Source organism: Sebastes fasciatus, chromosome 13 (assembly GCF_043250625.1).
Source record: "Sebastes fasciatus isolate fSebFas1 chromosome 13, fSebFas1.pri, whole genome shotgun sequence".
In the NCBI taxonomy this organism is placed as follows: domain Eukaryota; kingdom Metazoa; phylum Chordata; class Actinopteri; order Perciformes; family Sebastidae; genus Sebastes; species Sebastes fasciatus.
Genome location: NC_133807.1, coordinates 26,044,425 through 26,063,767, shown reverse-complemented (window position 1 = coordinate 26,063,767; position 19,343 = coordinate 26,044,425). Strand labels below are relative to the sequence as shown.

Below are 19,343 nucleotides of genomic sequence, written 5' to 3'. Positions count from 1 at the left end.
ATGCTTTGTCATGACACTGAGTGGGAGGATTTTCCATCTCCATCCCTCTCCTCACCTCACAGTCCCTGTACATCTAGGTGCTTCTGAAATCCCTCCCCACCCTTCAGAAATAGATGCTGTGTGACCTTTTTTTGCACAGGTTTCCTATGGGTTTATCACTCTCCCTCCCCACCCTGTTTGTTCACCTCACATGGGAGGCAGAGCAGCTTGTGAAGCAGCACTGAGGCCAGAGGGTGGTGGTGGTGGTGGTGGTGGAGGGGGGGATTAGGAGGACCAGGGAGGTGTGGGTCATTATTATTACCAGGCTGTGTGTGAGTGGGACACACCTTGCAGGCTCTGTTTGTGCTATCATTGTCAGGCTGCTTTTTTCCAGCTCCAGTCTTTTTATAATCATTTCTGTGTGACTCATTAGTGTGTGTGTGTGGGGGGGTTTGATTCTGTGTGGGCAGGAGGGTTGTGGGCCTTCATGTGAGCAGAGAAGGCTGTGCTTGTGTGTGTGCGCACTTATATTTGAATGCACTCCCCACATGTAGTGCATGCCGGTGCTGTTGTGAGTATAATATTCCTCTCACACTCTGCTGTTTTTCTGAAGCTGTCTGTCTATTTAAGAGCAGCAACACCTATACCTGCTGAGGAGGTCTGCCTGTACCACACACCACTATAATGAGCAGCAGCATTCCCCCTGCTAATGGGACCCTGTTCACAGCCAGGTTTCACTGCCACTCTCAAACCCTCTGCTGAGCTTTGGATCAGGTGGAAGAACTGACACGTGTGACCCTCTGGTGACCTTGAGCAGTGTCAAACATCGGTCATGTCATACAGGGAGAGATGGAAAGAAAAGCCAGAGCTGTGCCATCACTTGTACAGTAGGAACATTGGCCATTTAGGCAAGTTAAATGTCCATGAATTAAAGGTGTAGTATGTAGGATCTGGCGGCATCTGGCTGTGAGGTTGCAGATTGCAACCAACTGAAACTTCTCCCGTGTGCCAAGCGTGTAGGAGAACTACGGTGGCTGACGCGAAAATTTGATGTTTGGTTTGTCTGCTCTGGGCTACCGTAGCAACATGGCGAAGCAACATGGCTAGGGTGACCAGTTGTCCCACTTTACGAGGGACTGCACTGCATTGTCCCACGTCCCACATACTGACACGATGTCCCACATCCTGGCTCTAGTTTTCAAAAGTCAAACCACTGCAGCTTTTATCCAATGGCTGTGAAGAAAGCAGGGAAGGCTGTCATCACGGGGCTGTTTGCTGTCAAACTGCGCACACATGGTTCAAGTGCAGGTTAACCTTTCACCGTCTTTGCTATGCTATGCCCAACGGGGAAAATTGCGAGTCACCGCAAAGTCACAAGCTATGCAGATTCAGGCAGAATATGATGGAAACTACCACAAAGGAAAGGAAGAGCAGCTACAACAAAGACTGTGAAACTACTTATAAAGTATTTATAAGCCAGTGGAAGGTGATTCTTAGAGATTTTTGTGAAATGTGACAGTTATTTTTCAATTTAAAACAGGGGCAATATGACATGAAGCGACACAGTTCATGCGAGTCTCACAAGAAAACAGATGTGCCGATCTATGGATGCATTCAGGCAAAGCATAGAGATGTTAGGAGGTAAGGGGCGTGTCCCACATTGTCCCACACAAACATACTCTTTGTTCCACATTTGGCTTGTTGGGATCTGGTCACCCTAAACATGGGAGTCTCTTTGAAGAGGACCCACTCCATATGAAAGGCTCATTCTAAGCTAACGAAAACACAACAATTCTTATTTTAAGGTGATTATACACTAATGAAAACGTAGTTATGAATATTTTATTCCATGTCTGCTAATAGATCCCCTGAAATCTTACACACTGGACCTTTAACTAAGACCACACAAAGCTCTTTTGATACGTACAAGAGCAGTATGTTGTGACTGAAGCTAACACTTCTTGGTCCTGCACTCGTGCTAAAATCACACACAATCATGGTGTCATAAGGTGCTCTGGATAAATCTGTCCAATAAAAGTGTTTTTATGTTGCTGAGAAAATAGCAATCTGGAGGCTCCCTAAAGGTCAGCATGCTGTTCTTGTTTATTACCATCTTGTTTTTCATGTATTTGAAGACGTTGTCGCCTTCTTCTCCTCTATTGATAATTTCAAGGTGTAATGCTGAGTTTTTGAATTGCTCTTTCTTTATGTTTACGCCATAACCATGAATGTCCCTTAATCGATTAATCGGTCGTTTTAGTCTTAGTTGACTAAGATCTTTAGTTGATTAATAATTTTGTATACTTTTTCATGCTCAATGACTTATTTCCAAGAAACTTATGAGCATATCTCAGAGATTTAAAGTTGTGCTTTTGTGTGTGGAACTCACAGATCTGTAGATTAAATCAACTAATCGATTAGTCGACAAAATCGTATGAGTGTTAGTCGATTTCTTTGGTCGAGGACAGCCCTAGTCCCTTGATAGTACAACCTATAGAGGAGAAATGTGTGTGTGTGCATATATTATGTAGTGAAAGTGTGTTTGGATCCATGTGTCCTTGCACACACACGCCTTGTTAGTGCAGGATCAGCGGGCGGGGGTCAGACAAATGTGTGTATGTGTGTGCAGATTAATGAGGCGTCTTAATGTAAACATTCACCATACATTCCTGTCATGTTCTACTACTTGTCCTGTCTTTACTTCACTTAACTCATTTTCTGCGAGGAGGAGGAACATTTCATCATGATTTTAATGGTTGCTGAACACATCCCAAGGAGATAGTGTGTAACTGCATGTGCTGATGTTTAGGGTTTAAACTAGTCAAACTTCAAAGTCAAAGTTAAAGCAATAACGCAAATTTGTTTTAACGCCACTAATTTCTTTAACGCATGAACACAACTTGCGATTTTTGATTGTAGTGGGTTCAGTTTTAAAGCTTAAAGAGTGAAGATACTGGCATCATATGACACTAGAAAAGGAAGGAGGCTAAATAACGCTCCAAACTTATGCTACATTTTGGCGAGGAAAAACTGGCATGGCCATTTTCAAAGGGGTCCTTTGACCTCTGACCTCAAGATATGTGAATGAAAATGGGTTCTATGGGTTCCCACGAGTCTCCCCTTTACAGACATGCCCACTTTATGATAATCACATGCAGTTTGGGGCAAGTCATAGTCAAGACAGCACACTGACACACTGACAGCTGTCGTTGCCTGTTGGGCGGCAGTTATGTTTCTGGACAATATTTGTCATTGTTTTGTGTTGTTAATTGATTTCCAATAATAAATACATACATACATTTGCATAAAGCAAGCATATTTGTCCACTCCCATGTTGATAAGGTACATTTTGAACAGATAACAAATGTGCAATTCATTTGCGAGTAGTCGCGATTCAATATTTGAATCGACTGGCAACCTTAGTTTAAACTTTAGCTGTCTTTTCTTTCCACGTCTTTTTCTTACGCTCCGTCTTGTACCCACTGAGGCTTCACATATAAGATTCTGCTGACTCAAGCCTCACCCATCTTTAGAGTGGAACGGGGGGTTACTTTGTCGGTTTGAGCGTTTGACCTTCCTGAACCTCAGCAGTCTCCGTGGAGACATTCATACCGCTGACCAGTCCTCAGTCCTTTCAAAAACACTCAACACATCCACAAGAAGAACACTGTCCATGTTGGAAACTATGACTTTGATAACAAGAATCTGTGTGAGCGTATTAGCAGAAATGTGTCTTCATTAAGAGATAACGACTAAGCTCCCTCTGGCATGTTTTATCATGTCTGTAATGGCGAGTCTTTCTGCATTGACAGTATTACCGTGAGTCTTTTTTATGTGTCTTGTATGTGATGGAGATTGAAGGTCTTTTTCAGTGGGGGGTTGGTGATCAGGTGTGCTGTGTCAGCATCTCTCTGGCTCTCTGAAGCTGCTGCTGCTGCTGCTGCCGCCGCCTGCCTGCCTGGGTGAGATCCATGTCACGTGACCGCCAGCTTGACCAATCACCTCCGTGGAGCAAGACTTCACACTGGAGGATGTGCAGCCATGCATACTCTATAGCTAAAAGAAATGTGTTACGGCACAGTGGGAGAGACAACAGGGTGTCACAGCTCCAGAAATTAGGCCAGAGCTGTGTTTGTGTGTGTGTTTTTGATCACTTAAACCATCTTTTTGTTGGTAGTTCAGCCCTAATAGAGGCCTTTGGTGTTTTGCAAACCATCTCTATGGTATTAAAATCCATTTTACAAGCATTTGGGTTTGTCTTCATTATGCATTGTAATTTTTTTAGATGCCCTCATATGCACCAAACAAGCCAGGAAAAGATAAGTTTGTTCCAGCCCGCTCCCGCCCTCCATTTGTCTTGACCTATTTCTCTATTCCCAGCTCACTGCCCTATCTAGGTCTAGGACAGCCGGGTAGAAAGAGTCCATGATACAAGTCTGCAAGTCTGTTAGTGAATTTCACACATGAAAGAAAGAAAAAACCCAATTTAAAGAGGACCTATTATGCTCATTTTAAGGTGCATACTTGTATTTTGCGTTTCTACTAGAACATGTTAACATGCTTTAATGTCAAAAAACACTTTATTTTTCTCATACCGGCTTTGCTCCAGCACCTCTTTTCACCCTCTGTCTGAAACACTCTGTTTAAGCTCCTCCCCCCCAGTCTGCTCTGATTGGTCAGCTGGTCCACTCCGTCGTGATTGGTCAACTGAACCAAACTCTTCGGACCCCGCTCCAGCTCCGCTCTAACTAGCTCTGTTTGAGGGCGTGCCAAACTAGCCGCTAAGCAGGTATTATGCAAATGTGTTACTTGGTGACATCACCATGTTGCAGGAGAAAAGGCGGGACTTAAAGCAAAGCGTTTCAGGGAGTTCAGGAACAGTGTTTCTGTTCTTTGGGCTTTGTAACTTTGCAGACCTTTTACATGCACAGAAAACTATATAACACACTAAAGGAAAGGGGAAATGCACAAAGCGTAATAGGTCCTCTTTAAATGAAGCTTCTTTTCCATGTTATATTTGAAAAGGGCACCACTGTCTCTAGCTCCAACCTCCCTGACAAAGCCTTCTCGCCCCCCCTCCCTACCCATCTACCCATTTTCACACTCTGCATCACTCACCTGTGTGATGCTCACCATTACCACTATTTGTATGGTAATAGTATTCTTCCTGCTCATGCCTTTAGCTCACCACTCCACGATGCAATTATCAGAAAATGGCAGTCATTTGTGGGCTGGCAGATGAGTTGAAGATGCTTTCTCTCTCTCTCCCCCCCGCATTGTCTCACTCTTACTCTCTTTCTCTTCCATCTGACAATGTGACGCAGTAGTTGAACGTGTTGCCAGTGAGCTTTCATGCTGGCCTCTCGTAGACTTTTAGTGCTCATAGAAAGGATTTATACGAGCGGAACATAGAAAGAGGAAGAAAGCAAAACATTACGACTGTGTGTCTGCGCATGTTTGTGTATACTTTAGTGAGAAGTTTGCATGTTAATGTGTATGCACTTTGAGTAATTGTACTCTAATGCAGACAAAAGGACTGAAAAGAGAAGCATGAATCATTAATGTATCCCTGAACATGTTAATCTTGTAAACAAATATCTGTTAGCATAAATAACAACCGCCTTCGGCTGTTTTGACATTCAGCGCAGCATTTAGCACATGTGGCACGAACGTGTGCGGGACTCTAAGCGAGCATATGGTAGCTGACAGGTAACATGAGATGTAGGAGGCGACACTGTTGAATGCCAATGCAGCATCTCTTCCTCTCCTCTCCTCTCCTCTCTCTCCTCCTCCTCCTCCTCGTCGTTGCCGGTGTGGCCTTCGCAGTGCAGGTGATTCACTGCTCTTCTGGGTTCACTAGTTGTATAGTTTCTTGCTGATCACTTTGTTAAATCTTGACTGGACACATTTACCGAGTCAAGGCCCTTTCATGGCGAGAGTTTTTATGTAGTTTTGAGTCATCAGAAATGACTCATTTCTTGTGTTCTAGATTGTGTATCTTTATTTGAAGCAAGAGCTTTAGCTGCGTAGTGCCATTCAGTGGTAACATCAGAGGTCCATGTTGATAACCCGCCCATAACCCCGTCGTCAGTGCCTCTCAGAGACAGCATGCTACACGATAGAGTTAGTGATAAAGAGCCTTTGTGAAGGGGCCATTTTGGCCATCAAAAGAGAGATGATGTAATATCGGACAGAAGCGCCGTTTCTCCCTTTGATTCAATCAAAAGACTAACCACTTAAAGAGCCCCCGTACTGATGGTTCACTACAAACTCAGCAGCACCAGTGTGTCATATTGGCTCATGTGTAAGAAACAACATGGCACACAAACAGCTTTGGGGACGGCTGCTTAGTTGACGCCAACAGACCTGCTGCGGCATATTAAAAGCGGGTTCGATCACGACCGCGATGTGTTACGGGTGTCGGCGTTGACCCAGTCTGTTGCTCATGATCTCATCTCAAACAGGAAGTGACCTCGGGGGCCTGACTGAAATGCAGCAGATGAACCAGATGGAGTTCAAGCTGCGAGGCATTCAGGAGCGAGACAGGGTCTAAAGAGGATTTCACATACTACACAATAGATACTGTATAAGCTTTGCTTTGATAAATACGTTTTCAAGTGGTTAACATAATATCACAATCCTCATTTTCGTATTGTATTGGGTTACATTTATGTTTATTAGACTGAATTTGTCTTTGCAATAAACTGTGGAAGTAACACACTCTGGTGAGGTTGCCATGTCTTCATAAAATGAGACAATTGTATCATAAATCTAAGCAGTGTTGTATAAAGTTAGTGCTGTAAGAATATTCAGGAGGATTTATTGATTTTCTCACATAGTGTTTAAACTCTTTCATTTGTAGCGGTGCCGTAGCTGCTGCACATCCAGTTAGCTGCTGCATTATTCTGAATCAGCTGTAAGTGAGAGTATAGCTACAGTCGAGCGGTATTGTTGTTAGAAATAACTAAGTTCTCCGAAGGAGACGGGCGACTCCCTATCAACATGCCCACTTCCTTCCATTCAGGAATGCCAATAGGCTCAAAACAGGAAGCACTACTCCACTAATAACTATTTCCTGTTTTGTTTACCTCTAAGAGTTTGTAAGTTTTCATTCAAAATCTTCAAGGTCTTTGATTACATAGAAAAGGATTCTCCATCTCCCTTTTCTATACATCCATCCATCCATTATCTGTAACCGCTTATCTTATTCAGGGTCACAGATGCTGGAGCCGATTCCAGCTGACATTGGGCGAAGGCGGGGTACACCCTGGACAGGTCGCCAGCCTATCTCAGGGCTGACACATAGAGACAGACAACCATTCACGCTCACATTCACACCTATATACGGGCAATTTAGAGTCAACAATTAACCTGCATGTCTTTGGACTGTGGGAGGAAACCGGAGAACCCGGAGTAAACCCACGCTAACACGGAGAGAACATGCAAACTCCACACAGAAGGGCCCCAAGCCGGATACAGTACAGTAAAATCTTTCATTTGCTTTGGTTGCCTTAGAAACGCTCATTTGGTATTAGCTGTTTCATCGCATTTGTTCAGCTTTGCCACCCCACATGTTACATTTTCAAAAATGATGGAGAATTTTTTTTTGAAGAATGATGGCTTTAGACAATGATTTCATTTATGGTCATAAAGCAAAACATTGATCTTTGTTGCCTCATTCTATTGTCTATCTGATGCTCTCTGCTGGACATTTGACATTGTCCAGGTGCAGTGTGTGTGTGTGTGTGTGTGTGTGTGTTTTTGGGCTGATGCCGAGCTCAAAAACACAGTTAAGTCACAGAGTGCTTCTTGTGGAGATTATTCACCATGAGTAAAGTTATTAGAGATAACTCACTGCTTGTGTTTCCAGTGAAACGTTGCTGAATGCTGCAGGCTCTCTCGCTCTCTCCCTCTCTCAGTTCACTCCCTCTCTGGACATGTGTGTGTTTTGTGTGTGCACGCTCGTGTGCATGTGTGTGTACAACTCCTCCTCACAGTTATTCTTGCATACTTAACAGAACTGTGACCTAGTTTGCTGGACAACTACAGTAAGTGGGTTTTTCTGTTTTAGTAACCTTGTGTCCCATCAGCCCTCCGCCTCGTCATTTGGGAGGAAACCGAGTGGGCCTCCAGACGCGTTTGCACAGCAAAGGTCTGGAGAGAGAAGGAAAAAAAAGCAGTAAATGGAGAATTATTCAGCGAGCATATAGCATGAACACTGCTGTGTGTGTGTGTGTGTGTGTGACTGAGGATCTCATGCCAGCGCTCCAGGCCGTGTGGTGCCCTGCTGAGGCCCAGGGCAGCCATTCTGCTCCACTACCCCCCCTTCGCAGCACAGGACCTACAGCAGCTAGCACAGCTCTTCCAGGCCACAGCAGAGTTAGCACTTTTGTTAGCCATGGGCGGCTAGCAGTGTGAGCAAACCAGAGCATGACCACGAATCAGGTGGACCTGTGGACGGGAAGTGTCACGGCCGACAGCTAGCCAGCTGCCGAGGCAATACGGATTTTATTTTATTCACATTTTGATTACATCGACATGGATTATTCATGCTTTCATAAGCCATGCACAGAGCTTGGGGGGGCTGAGCATTAACATATCTCTAGATAGAAATATTCATTACATAAGACATATTTGTATGGAATGTGCAGCGGATGTGTATTAATGGTCAACTGGGTATTTGGTGCACACATTTCACTTCCGACTTTATGGAATTACAATGACTTGAAATGTCTAAAGGTCCCTGGGAAAATATGCACAGTAAAATTACATTTTCTCTTTGGCCAGCTGTGAATACAAAAGCCCAGATGTCCTCAGCAGATTCAGACCCTCCTTCTTTCTTATCAGCACTTTGTTAATGTCACCAGAGGTGGAGAGTCTGTCTGTGAGAATATTGTCTCAACTAATTCATCTTCCTCCAGTTGTCCATGTTGGCATTGCGGCATTTTATAGCTCTCTTTTTCACTGATATTACAAAGAAAGCAAGATTTTGTCAGCTTTTGAAACTGTTTTGTATGTGTTGATCTGAAAGGTTACGTCAGCATTTTGAGTTAAAGAGGACCTATTTTGCTTATTTTCAGGTGCATACTAGTATTTTTTTGTTTCAACTAGAACATGTTTTCATGCTTTAATGTTCAAGAAAAGCTTTATTTTTCTCATACCGGCTGTGCTGCAGCACCTCTTTTCACTCTCTGTCTGAAACGCTCTGCCATTGTGCAAAAAATGTTACTTGGTGACATCACAACGTTACAGAAGAAAAGGCGGGACTTGAGGCAGTTCAGGAGGAGTGTTTCTGGTGTGGACTTTGGGCTTTGTACCTTTGCAGACCTTTTACATGCATAACAAACTATATAACACGCTAAAGGAAAGGGAAAAAGCCCAATAGGTCCCCTTTAATTGATCTGTATATTTATAGATGTGCTTGTGTGTTTGTGTATGTGTGTGCATGTTTGTATTGAGTCATCAGCAGCTCCAGGTAAAGGAATGACTGCTAAGTGGCAGATGGTTGGCATAACCCTGGCAAAGTCTCCCTCTCCCTCCATGAGCACACCGCCCACACGGCTGCCAACTCTCCCACGTGTTTACTTTCCTCACAGGACTCATTCCGCTGCACACTGTTTGCTGAGAGGAATTTCACTCCTCACCTCCAAAATCTCCTGCAAGTTGGTTTTACATCAGGTTGTATAGCAACAATAACCCCCCTCCCCAGTAATGTGCTGTAGTCCAGCCTATGCAAAGCTATTTTGTCTCTGTGGCTTCACAGGCCGGTTATGTACGATAAGAGGAAATACCACTGTCTGAAAACAAACAAGACCGTCTGCCGTCTTTGAAGATAGGCTCAAATCTGTTTGAAGTCTGCGTCATGATGACCACATCAGTTGTGGTCAGCGAGAACACAAATTCCACTAATTGTGTTTTTAGCCTCCCTTTTGGTGCTCACTGTATATGCGTTCCCTCAGTCGAGTCAAGCCTTCAAGAAAAACACTCACAGGAGACGAACTGAAAGAGTGGTAGGAATAACATGACCCCCCACTATTGAAGCATTCTAGCATATGCAGCTGTGATATGTTGTTGAGAAAGTTTGATGGTTTAGCTCATCAGTTGAGCTCCAGACAAACAGCCAAGAGAGCCTCACAGGTCAACCTGGGCGTATGAATGACATTTTAGGCTTTTCGCGTGTCCTTTGTACACCATGCAACAAATTGTCATGGTTGTAAAAAAATTAAAATATGTATGGAAACAACATAACATAAGTACAGAAAAAATATTGCAAACGTCACTAAAAAAACACGTCACAAACGCTTGAAAGTGAAAATCCTGTGTTTGTTTAACCCATTCACCTCCTCTCCCGCCCAACATAAGCAGACTTTCTCACTATTTATTCTACGTCACTAGCCCTGAGCGTAGCATAGTCACACGGATGCGTTTACATTGCAGTCAGTACAGACTACATGGCGTCTAAATGACACGCCAAAAGCAATAAACGCCGTTATTGCATGCAAAAGCCTCGTGCATTACGGGTCATTCATACTCCTTTTCGTGCCAAACTATTGCTAACAGAGTAGTCTCTCCACATCCCCGCCACTGCCCCATCTGTGCTGTTGGGCCCCTATTAGCGTGCCAAGAGACACCTTGACCATCCAATGCAACGGTGACGAGCTCACAGCTGCATTGCAGACCTCCAGGCTTCACAGCCAGCGCGGTATACATGTAAGGTTGTTACAGCAAGGTCTTTTAAGGAACACGGAGCTTTCGAGATTTTTAGAGGCTGTTGGATTGTCGCAGCAAAACTGAGCCAAACTTTAGTGCAATGCTCGGGTTATTTTTATCCCCCCTTTGTCATGTAATCAGCAATCTGCGATCACACTTCTCCTTGCAAAGCATGCCAGAAACGTCTCGCTCCGCTATCATTCTCTCTTTCGCTCTTTCTCACACACATCTCCTGTATTTTTCCTCCTACCTCAGTGAGCAGAGCCATTTTTCCGACTGTGATTAGATCCATTGGTACATGCTTTGACCCAGTTCCCATGGTTCCATGCTCACATCTTGGCACTGAGTGCGGTGATGCTAATAAGTGACATCATTAAAGCTCAGCTTCCAGTTGTTGGCAACTGTGTACGGAATATGTATACACAACTACATGTCAACATTAAACAGACGCACTTTGGTTCATTTCTTTTCTGCCGTTTTTAGACTGTGATTTCATTTTTTTTTCCACTTCAACGCGATCACAGAGCTGCGTGTTTGGCGACGAGGCATCATACATGAAAAGAGCATTTAAGCTCTGTGCTGCTGATGTGTTTTTGTATGGCTGCTGAATAATAGAGCACAACCCGAGGTCTTTTCCATTCTCTTGGTCAACACTGAGATGAATTTTGTTTTTAAATAAATGATAAAAGCTATTATTCGCGTTGGCACGGTCGGGGCACAATAGCAGGAAGAGGTTGTGCAGACAGGAAGGGGAAGCGCTGAGAGAAAGTGAGGCTGCTGGGGGTCTGCAGGTCTGGTTTCGACTCGTTTCAGGAGGTCGGCTCCCTTGTCAGCCCACAGCGCTTTTGAGCAGGAAGTACATGTTATCCTCCGCTCTGATAAGGTCCTGGATTGTTGCTTTAGATGTGTGCATTGTGGGTGTCCAAGTGTGTTTAAAGGAATTCTGGAAAACAACCCAAATTGATGTAATGCTCCTATGAGACTATCTTTTCTTGCAGGATTAGAAAATGCATATTGACCTCTGTTGTGAAATCTTGCAGAAAAACGTCTTGAAACCTAAGCTGTGTGAGCTGAGCTGACACCATACATTCATGATATCCAGTGGTTTGCTCTTTTCTGAGCTTATGGCTCATTCAGTACTCCGGATGAGTAGTTTTATCTGCTTCAGCGGCGCTGCAGCTCTGCCCTTTTTCCTTCAGTCTTTGGCTAAGTCCCCAGTCTTCTGGATTCACGCAGTGGGATGTGATGCTCCTCAGTGGGAACTGCCACATTTGAATCAGCGGCCTTCTGCTGTCCCGCTTGTTTCGCTCTCACATGGTGTCACACTCCAGAGTTTACAGCATGAATAGTTCGCCCGATAATGAATGCGGTCTTCTTATGGATTGTCTAAGATCATAAACAAACACGTGCGCCCACACACGCTCCAAAGGGACAGGTGCATTGATGTGGCCCACCCAATTTTGGAGCGCCGCCACATTGATGATGTGCAGAAATTCATTGAATGAGTCAACATCCAATCCAATACAGCTGGGACTTTGTTTCACAACTGGGAAACATTTTGGCACACCAATATTTGGATACATGTGAGACTTGTAGAGTTCCTCAAATGAGCTTATAAAAAGAGTTTTATTATGTGAGTGAGATGTCGTTTCTTCACATGTTCTCCAGTCAGAATATTTCAGTTTCCTCCCATGTGTGTCATAAGACAACAAGAAAAGGTGTTAATAGGATATGAAGCTGTTTTTGATGTCTTTAGGGAGGAATGTGTTTGCTGCTCTCACGCTAGGCTACAAAACTAATCGGTAACAGTCTTCATCACAGGCTGCGGAGCTGGTTGAGTGACCTGGAAGAGGATATGAACAAATTCTGTGACTTGAAAGAAATATTTAGTTTTTAATGACTTTACAGTGCACAAAGCTGCATTCATTGACAAAGCTGATGGATCCAGTGGGAACAGATGTTGTTTAAAAATGTTATGTTGTCTCCCCTGGACATCCTAACTGTTTTACACTTTATCTTTACAGGGCAGAGAAAACAGAGGTGTTAAGCGAGGACCTTCTACAGGTGAGCTGTGGTGTAAGAGTGTGTGTGTGTGTGTGTGTGTGTGTGTGTGCGTGTGCGTGTGCGTGTGCGTGTGTGTGTGTAAACAGGGAAGGCGATCACAACACCTGCGAACAGGTGCTTGATGAAATTATGGTCTCTTAGCAGTTAGCGCTGTCATTGTTCATGCTGTGTAAATTAACAGGTGTAAATAATGTGATTATGAGGGCTGTCTTCGGAAATCAGCGGGTCTAACGGTTTAGCATACATTATGTCTGTATGCAGCTCAATGAAAGAGTGATTCTCAGGTTGTTTGATTTGAACAATTACTGTTATTATTATAGAAGCAGGAAGAGGTACTCCCCAGCATTTCACAAAAAAAAGCTAATGTAAGAGAAAGTCAGAAAACTGAACAGGTTTTGTAGCTGTAAAGTTTTTTCTTCTTTCTTATTCATTTGATCATCTCACAGCCTCTCACTCAGTCTGGGCCTGCGACTGATGATTATTTTCATTACCAAATATTTTTTGATGAATCAGTTAAATTTATCAATTGTGACAAATAGGGCTGCAACTAAATGTTACCTTCATAATTGATTGATCTGCTGATTATTTTCCTTTTTTTATACTTTGTTAGTATATCGTTGATACATTTCCTTTCCTTTCTGTTATTTTATTATTTATCTTGACACACATTTTCATCAATTTTTAACTTTCAACTACAGATAACACAGTGCCTACATAAAGAAACAAACAAACTACAAAAACAGAACAATTATTGACTGATTATTTTCTTGATTAATCGATTAATCGTTTGCTCTATAAAATGTCAGAAAGTAGTGAGAAATGTCCATCCCAGTTTCTCAAAGTCCAAAGTGATGTCTTTAACTGTCTTGTTTTTTCCAAAACCCCAAAATATTCAGTTTAACATGCTATAAAACAGAGAAAAGCAGGAAATCTCCACATTTGAGAGGCTGAAAACAGCATTTTCTGCCATAAAAAATTACTTAAACGATTAATCGATTATCAAAATAGTTGGCGATTTATGTTTCTTTCAATCGACTAATTGATTAGTCGACTAATCGTTGCAGCTTTATTGACAAAACACACCAAAACGATGCCTTTTAATAGCGTATTTCGAGTGACCAGAAGTCAAAAATGAACAATTTAATGCCTTTTTAAAAATTGTTGGCATTTTTATTGAACGCAAGGAATAATAGCAGGATAAAAACAGTAGCAGGCGCTGATTTATGATGCTGCATAAGAGATGACAGATGTGGTATTACATGGGTGTGTGTGTGGCTATGCCAAGAGGTTTCTGATGTATGTGTGTGTGTGTGTGTGTGTGTGTGTGTGTGTGTGTGTTCTTCCAGGTGGAGAAGCGTCTGGATCTGGTCAAGCAGGTGACACACAGCACTCACAAGAAGCTGACTGCCTGCCTGCAGGGTCAGCAGGGGACTGATATAGAGAAGAGATCTGTCAAGTCACCTTCTGTGAGTACCTGCATCCATCATCCTCTCAGACACTGATGCAAACTGATAGGACATGTCATGATGCAACATTATTCATAATCTTGTATGATTATTAGTAATAGCATTTCTCTCTATCAGAAGAAACTACCGCTCACGATCCTGGCACAATGTATGGTAGAAGGTGCGGCGGTGTTGGGGGATGACTCCCTCCTGGGGTAAGTCACTGTCGTTAACAGGCCTTCGCTCTCACACACACACACAGAGTCATCTTTAATTATTGATTTGGCTATTGAATTCTCCTCTGTCCTCATTACCCTTGTCTGCATTTTAATTGCATTTGATTTCCTGTGACTTTGTGTTCGGCCGTCACCAAACAGGAAGATGCTGCAGCTGTGTGGTGAGACGGAGGAGAAGCTGGCCCAGGAGCTCATCCAGTTTGAGTTCCAGATAGAGAGAGATGTGGTGGAGCCGCTCTATGTGCTCGCTGAGGTGAGCTCCAATTAAAGACATAACACCTTCCTGATGTGACTGAATTACAGAGCTGCACTCTGTCACTGTTTTTATCTCTGATGTTAAGGAAGTTTCAAGCAGAATAGCAGATCCTCATTTACATTTTATATCCCCTGAGCTGACTTTAATCCCGCACTTAATTTTCTCTTTTAGGTGGACATTCCCAACATCCAGAAACAGAGAAAGCACTTAGCTAAACTTGTCTTGGACATGGACTCCGCTCGAACAAGGTGACGTCCACGTTCAAAAGCCAGGCTGCAACCTGCTCTCGTTCATTTATTTTTAAAATAAAGGCTCAGGTTCTAAATGTCTGTGCAGGAAGCATGACATTACGACAATGTAGAAGGGCCATTGTAGGTAAAAAATAATAATTACAGAGCTGGAGGGGGGGTTCAGGATTTCTGGAATTAAAATCGAAAATATAATATATATTTATGCCTTTATAATCTCGCAAATTAGATTTTTTTCCTCATAAATTTTCCACTTTAATCCAAGAGAATAACCACGTTTTTCCATTGTAAATTTACGACTTTATTCTCTGTCGTAAGGCGAGGTGCAGGAGAGCAAGGTGAAGGGTTATGAAGAGAAAACATCACGCAGACAGGGAAGTATGCTGGAAAAATAAGGCACACTTTTATTTTCGGTCTGAAAACCCATCAAACAAAGGAAAAATACAGGGAGGGAAAAATCCTCAGCCTTCAAAACACACTGCTCACCGCAGGTCTGGTGCTGCTCTTTTTGAAAAAAAGACCTGCTTTTCACACATACTAATATAACCTGAGAACCCGCCCTTCCGGTTCAAACTGGCCTATCAGATGAGGACTACTGTCAGCTGGGATTGGAGACACCTGAAGTGAGAACCTGGTCAATCAGAGCACACCTGAACACACCTGGAGCCGCTCAGTCCCCAGTCAGTTAATTAACCACTCAACTACAGACCAAAGAAAACTGTGATCCAACCCACTTGGCCCAAATAGTGAGTGAGGGAGTCGGTGCTTCCTCACAATCTCGGAAAATCTGAGTTATTTCACAGAACATTACCGCCCTCCCCCGGCTCCATAATTGTTATATTTATGCCTCAGCGGCAGCGACAGTCGTGGCCCGGAGGCATTATATTTTCAGGTTGTCCGTCCGTCTCTACCGGTAACTCTAGTGTTTAACTACAATGGCCCTAATATGCCGTCGTATGACATATCCAATGCAGTGGATTCATTTTTTTTAAACCTCACGTCCATAGATATCAGCAGTCGTCCAAGTCATCCAGTCACCCGAGCACGCTGCAGCCCGGCGCCAAGTCCGAGTCCCTCAGAGAGGAGATGGAGGAGGCAGCCAATCGGATGGAGATTTGTAGGGTGAGTCACACCAATCAGATCACTTCACTCCTCCGGCTCCTTTGCTCTCCATTTGATTTATAGCCCCTCTGCATGCATCAGACACAAATGGACCACAATGCCAGGATGATATTACAGTTATATGAAGGACTTCAGTGAGATAATTTCTCTACTTTCTGTTTCAGGATCAATTGTCAGCAGATATGTACAGTTTTGTGGCCAAAGAAATAGACTATGCAAGTTACTTCCAGACAGTAAGTATATTTTATCATCAAATGTGTAAACCTAGTGGGAAATTTTTTTTTTCTTTTCTGCAAATAAAACATTTTTTTCCCATTTTAGCTAAGGTTACAATACACATTGTATATTATCTGACTTGTATTATATGAGACACACTTGTCAGGGGTTGTTTGTTATAATCTCTTCTTCTTCTGTAGCTGATAGAAACGCAGGCAGAATATCACAGGAAGTCATTAGAGATCCTTCACAGTATCCTGCCCCAGATTAAAGCTCACCAAGGTGAGTCTCGTAATGTGTGTGTGTGGAGATCAGCTCTAATTCTGCACCTGAAGCAATATCATGATGAGAAGGAATGGAGTTAATAGCCCTGACATGTCACATTACAATCTCATTATCAGGCTATAATTATCCACCTTCCTAGTTATGCTGCTGGCTAGTTTACAAGTGCTACAAACCAAACCACATTTCCCTGTTAAATACTAGAAATAGAAATGTGAAATGCAATCTCCTCTTAAAAGTCACATTAAATTGAAGTTAGGATATAATTGATGAATGTTGCCTCCGAACTTTATATGCTTTCATTGGTCTAAAGTCGTTCAGGATGCAGCTCAGGGTGCGTAGGTTTGTTTGTGTCTGTGTGCGATTCAAGCTGGTGTTTTTGTGTTGCAGAGGCGTGGGTGGAGAAGCCGTCGTTTGGCAAGTCTCTGGAGGAACACCTGAATATTAGTGGGAGAGAGATTGCCTTCCCCATCGAAGCTTGTGTCACAATGTTGTTAGAGTGCGGCATGCAGGAGGAGGTAAAGGGCACGCACATACACACATCACTTAGGATTTTTCAACACGTTCTCGTCACATACTGATGCTTTGTCAGACCCCTTTACGGTCGCAGTAAACTTAGTGTTGTGAATTCAAACAAAAACACTTGCTTAGGTTTAGGAAAAGACATCACTGTTGGGCTTAAAATTATTTTGTAAAGTGAAAATGAAACTTATGGGCTTTTTGTGCTATGCTCATCGCTGGGTTTAGCGCACATCACAGAGCGCTGCACCCAAATTTCAACCAGTTTAAATTTTGGTAAAAAGCAGTTGTTTTGTGCTGTGCCTTGTGCGTTGGTATCACACGCCGAGTGGCGTGACAAAGCGTTGGTATTGACCGAAGGAATCCATTGGTAACCATGTCAGGCTTGTAGGGAAGGAGGCTCAGTAACATAGTGACCAAGTTAGGCTAAATTTTGGCGAGGAAAAACTGGCATGGTCATTTTCAAAGGGGTCCCTTGACCTCTGACCTCAAGATATGTGAATGAAAATGGGTTCTATGGGTACCCACGAGTCTCCCCTTTACAGACATGCCCACTTTATGATAATCACATGCAGTCATACATCACTGAATAAAATGACCTGTTGTGACGTCTAGGATAATCACAGCCTCATGCAACTGTACAATCACAAACTAAAGACGTAGTGCATTCAGAGGATGGATGGATCCACTTCTATGTGGCATATACTGCTGACTTGTTTTCTCCCTCTAAAGACTACCTTCCCCCCCTAAAAAAGACAAAAATTGTGGGTCTCAGAGGGTTAAACCTGACTTTATCGTACCTTATCAAATCATTCCCAAGAGCTTTTATTGGCTCTTATCATCTTGACCTTTAAATTAAAATTAAATTAAACTGAGGAAGGAGAGAAAGGACATGTAGCAACGTCTTTGCAACAGGAAACATGGCTGTGAAATCGAGGTTACTACTCAACTTTACGATGGTGTTTGTGGTAATTAGACCAATTAAAATCTCACAGTGTGCTTTGGAACATGGTTGACAGTGATATATTAATATATTAATGGACATGTAAAGCCACCAGTTTGTTGCTGTGTTATTTATCATCAACCAATGTCAAGTGCACAACAGTGGAGGCTATTACTTTAGCACGGCATCATGTTAGATGTGATAATTACACATGATTATATGTGTGTGTTCCTGTGTGTGGGCTGCAGGGCCTCTTCAGAGTGGCTCCGTCAGCCTCCAAACTGAAGAAGCTGAAAGCGTCCCTGGACTGTGGAGTTCTGGATGTGCAGGAGTACTCCTCCGACCCACACGCCATCGCAGGTGAACTACACCCACACGAATGCCTTGTTCAAAGCCCATTTCCATAACAACTACCCCTACACTGTCATTGTAAGTCAGGATGAAAACTGTCCTATGTTAAAGGAAATTATTTTTACTCAACATCTGCCAGTTTTTATGATGTGGAAATGGAGAGGTTATTTGTGCCGTACAAAAGATTTCAGATTGATTTTGGACATAGTTGGCAGAATATGTTGTTCTTCGTGGGGCGAGCATAGCGCCGTCTTCATCAGCTCTGCCCTCAGTGCTCTTTTCCTGAAGGCTTTCTGTTCTGATAGTGCTGCGCATTTCACACATTAGCATGAAATCTGTGTTGAGCGATCTGAATCTGGCAGCTGCAGCTAGCCGCGAGGGCCTGCTGGAGGGGAGTGGAGATATGGGGCATGGCCTCGCCTGTACTCTGAAGAGAGACAACAGCCCTCCTCTCCTCTAAAGAAGCAAACCAGTTTTTTACTCTCTCTCTCTCTCTCTCTATCTCCCTGTTTTTCTCACCCACAGGGGCTCTGAAATCATACCTCCGTGAGCTCCCTGAGCCACTGATGACCACTGAACTTTATGATGAATGGATTCTGGCCTCCAAGTGAGTTTTCTCATTAAATGCATTTTCTTCAATTATGCCATTGGCCTGGATGAAAAACAGAAAATAGTCCAAAGTCTTTACAAAAGGGGTTCTTAACTGCCAAAATGAAAAATGGTGACATTTATGAAGAAATGGAGCAAGAGTAAACCACGGTGTTTTGTTTTTTATTCCCCCAGCCTTCCAGATATGGACAAGAGACTACAAGCCTTAATGGCAGTGTGTGAAAAACTCCCCACAGACAACTTGAACAATTTCAGGTCAGTCGCTCTCCCTCATTTTCTGTCCTAACATTTGTACATACAATGTTCCCATCATCTCACGACCCTGAATAGGATAAGCAGTTACAGATAATGGATGGATGGATG

The 19,343-nt window shown here is 43.2% G+C and overlaps 1 protein-coding gene across 8 annotated transcripts in view; it reads left to right on the top strand.

Annotated features, from left to right (window-relative positions):
- Nucleotides 1-19,343, top strand: part of arhgap44a (Rho GTPase activating protein 44a) — a 33,397-nt gene that overhangs the window by 1,014 nt on the left and 13,040 nt on the right. For 7 of the 8 annotated variants that reach the window (XM_074656524.1, XM_074656526.1, XM_074656522.1 and 4 more), the window contains exons 2-13: nt 12,714-12,753; nt 14,100-14,219; nt 14,337-14,413; nt 14,576-14,687; nt 14,862-14,938; nt 15,946-16,060; nt 16,225-16,293; nt 16,477-16,558; nt 16,949-17,076; nt 18,269-18,380; nt 18,897-18,978; nt 19,155-19,235. In XM_074656524.1, coding sequence (XP_074512625.1) covers nt 12,714-12,753; nt 14,100-14,219; nt 14,337-14,413; nt 14,576-14,687; nt 14,862-14,938; nt 15,946-16,060; nt 16,225-16,293; nt 16,477-16,558; nt 16,949-17,076; nt 18,269-18,380; nt 18,897-18,978; nt 19,155-19,235 — 1,095 coding nt within the window. The remainder of the gene's footprint in view (nt 1-12,713; nt 12,754-14,099; nt 14,220-14,336; nt 14,414-14,575; nt 14,688-14,861; nt 14,939-15,945; nt 16,061-16,224; nt 16,294-16,476; nt 16,559-16,948; nt 17,077-18,268; nt 18,381-18,896; nt 18,979-19,154; nt 19,236-19,343) is intronic. The other variant, XM_074656523.1, reaches the window with a different exon arrangement.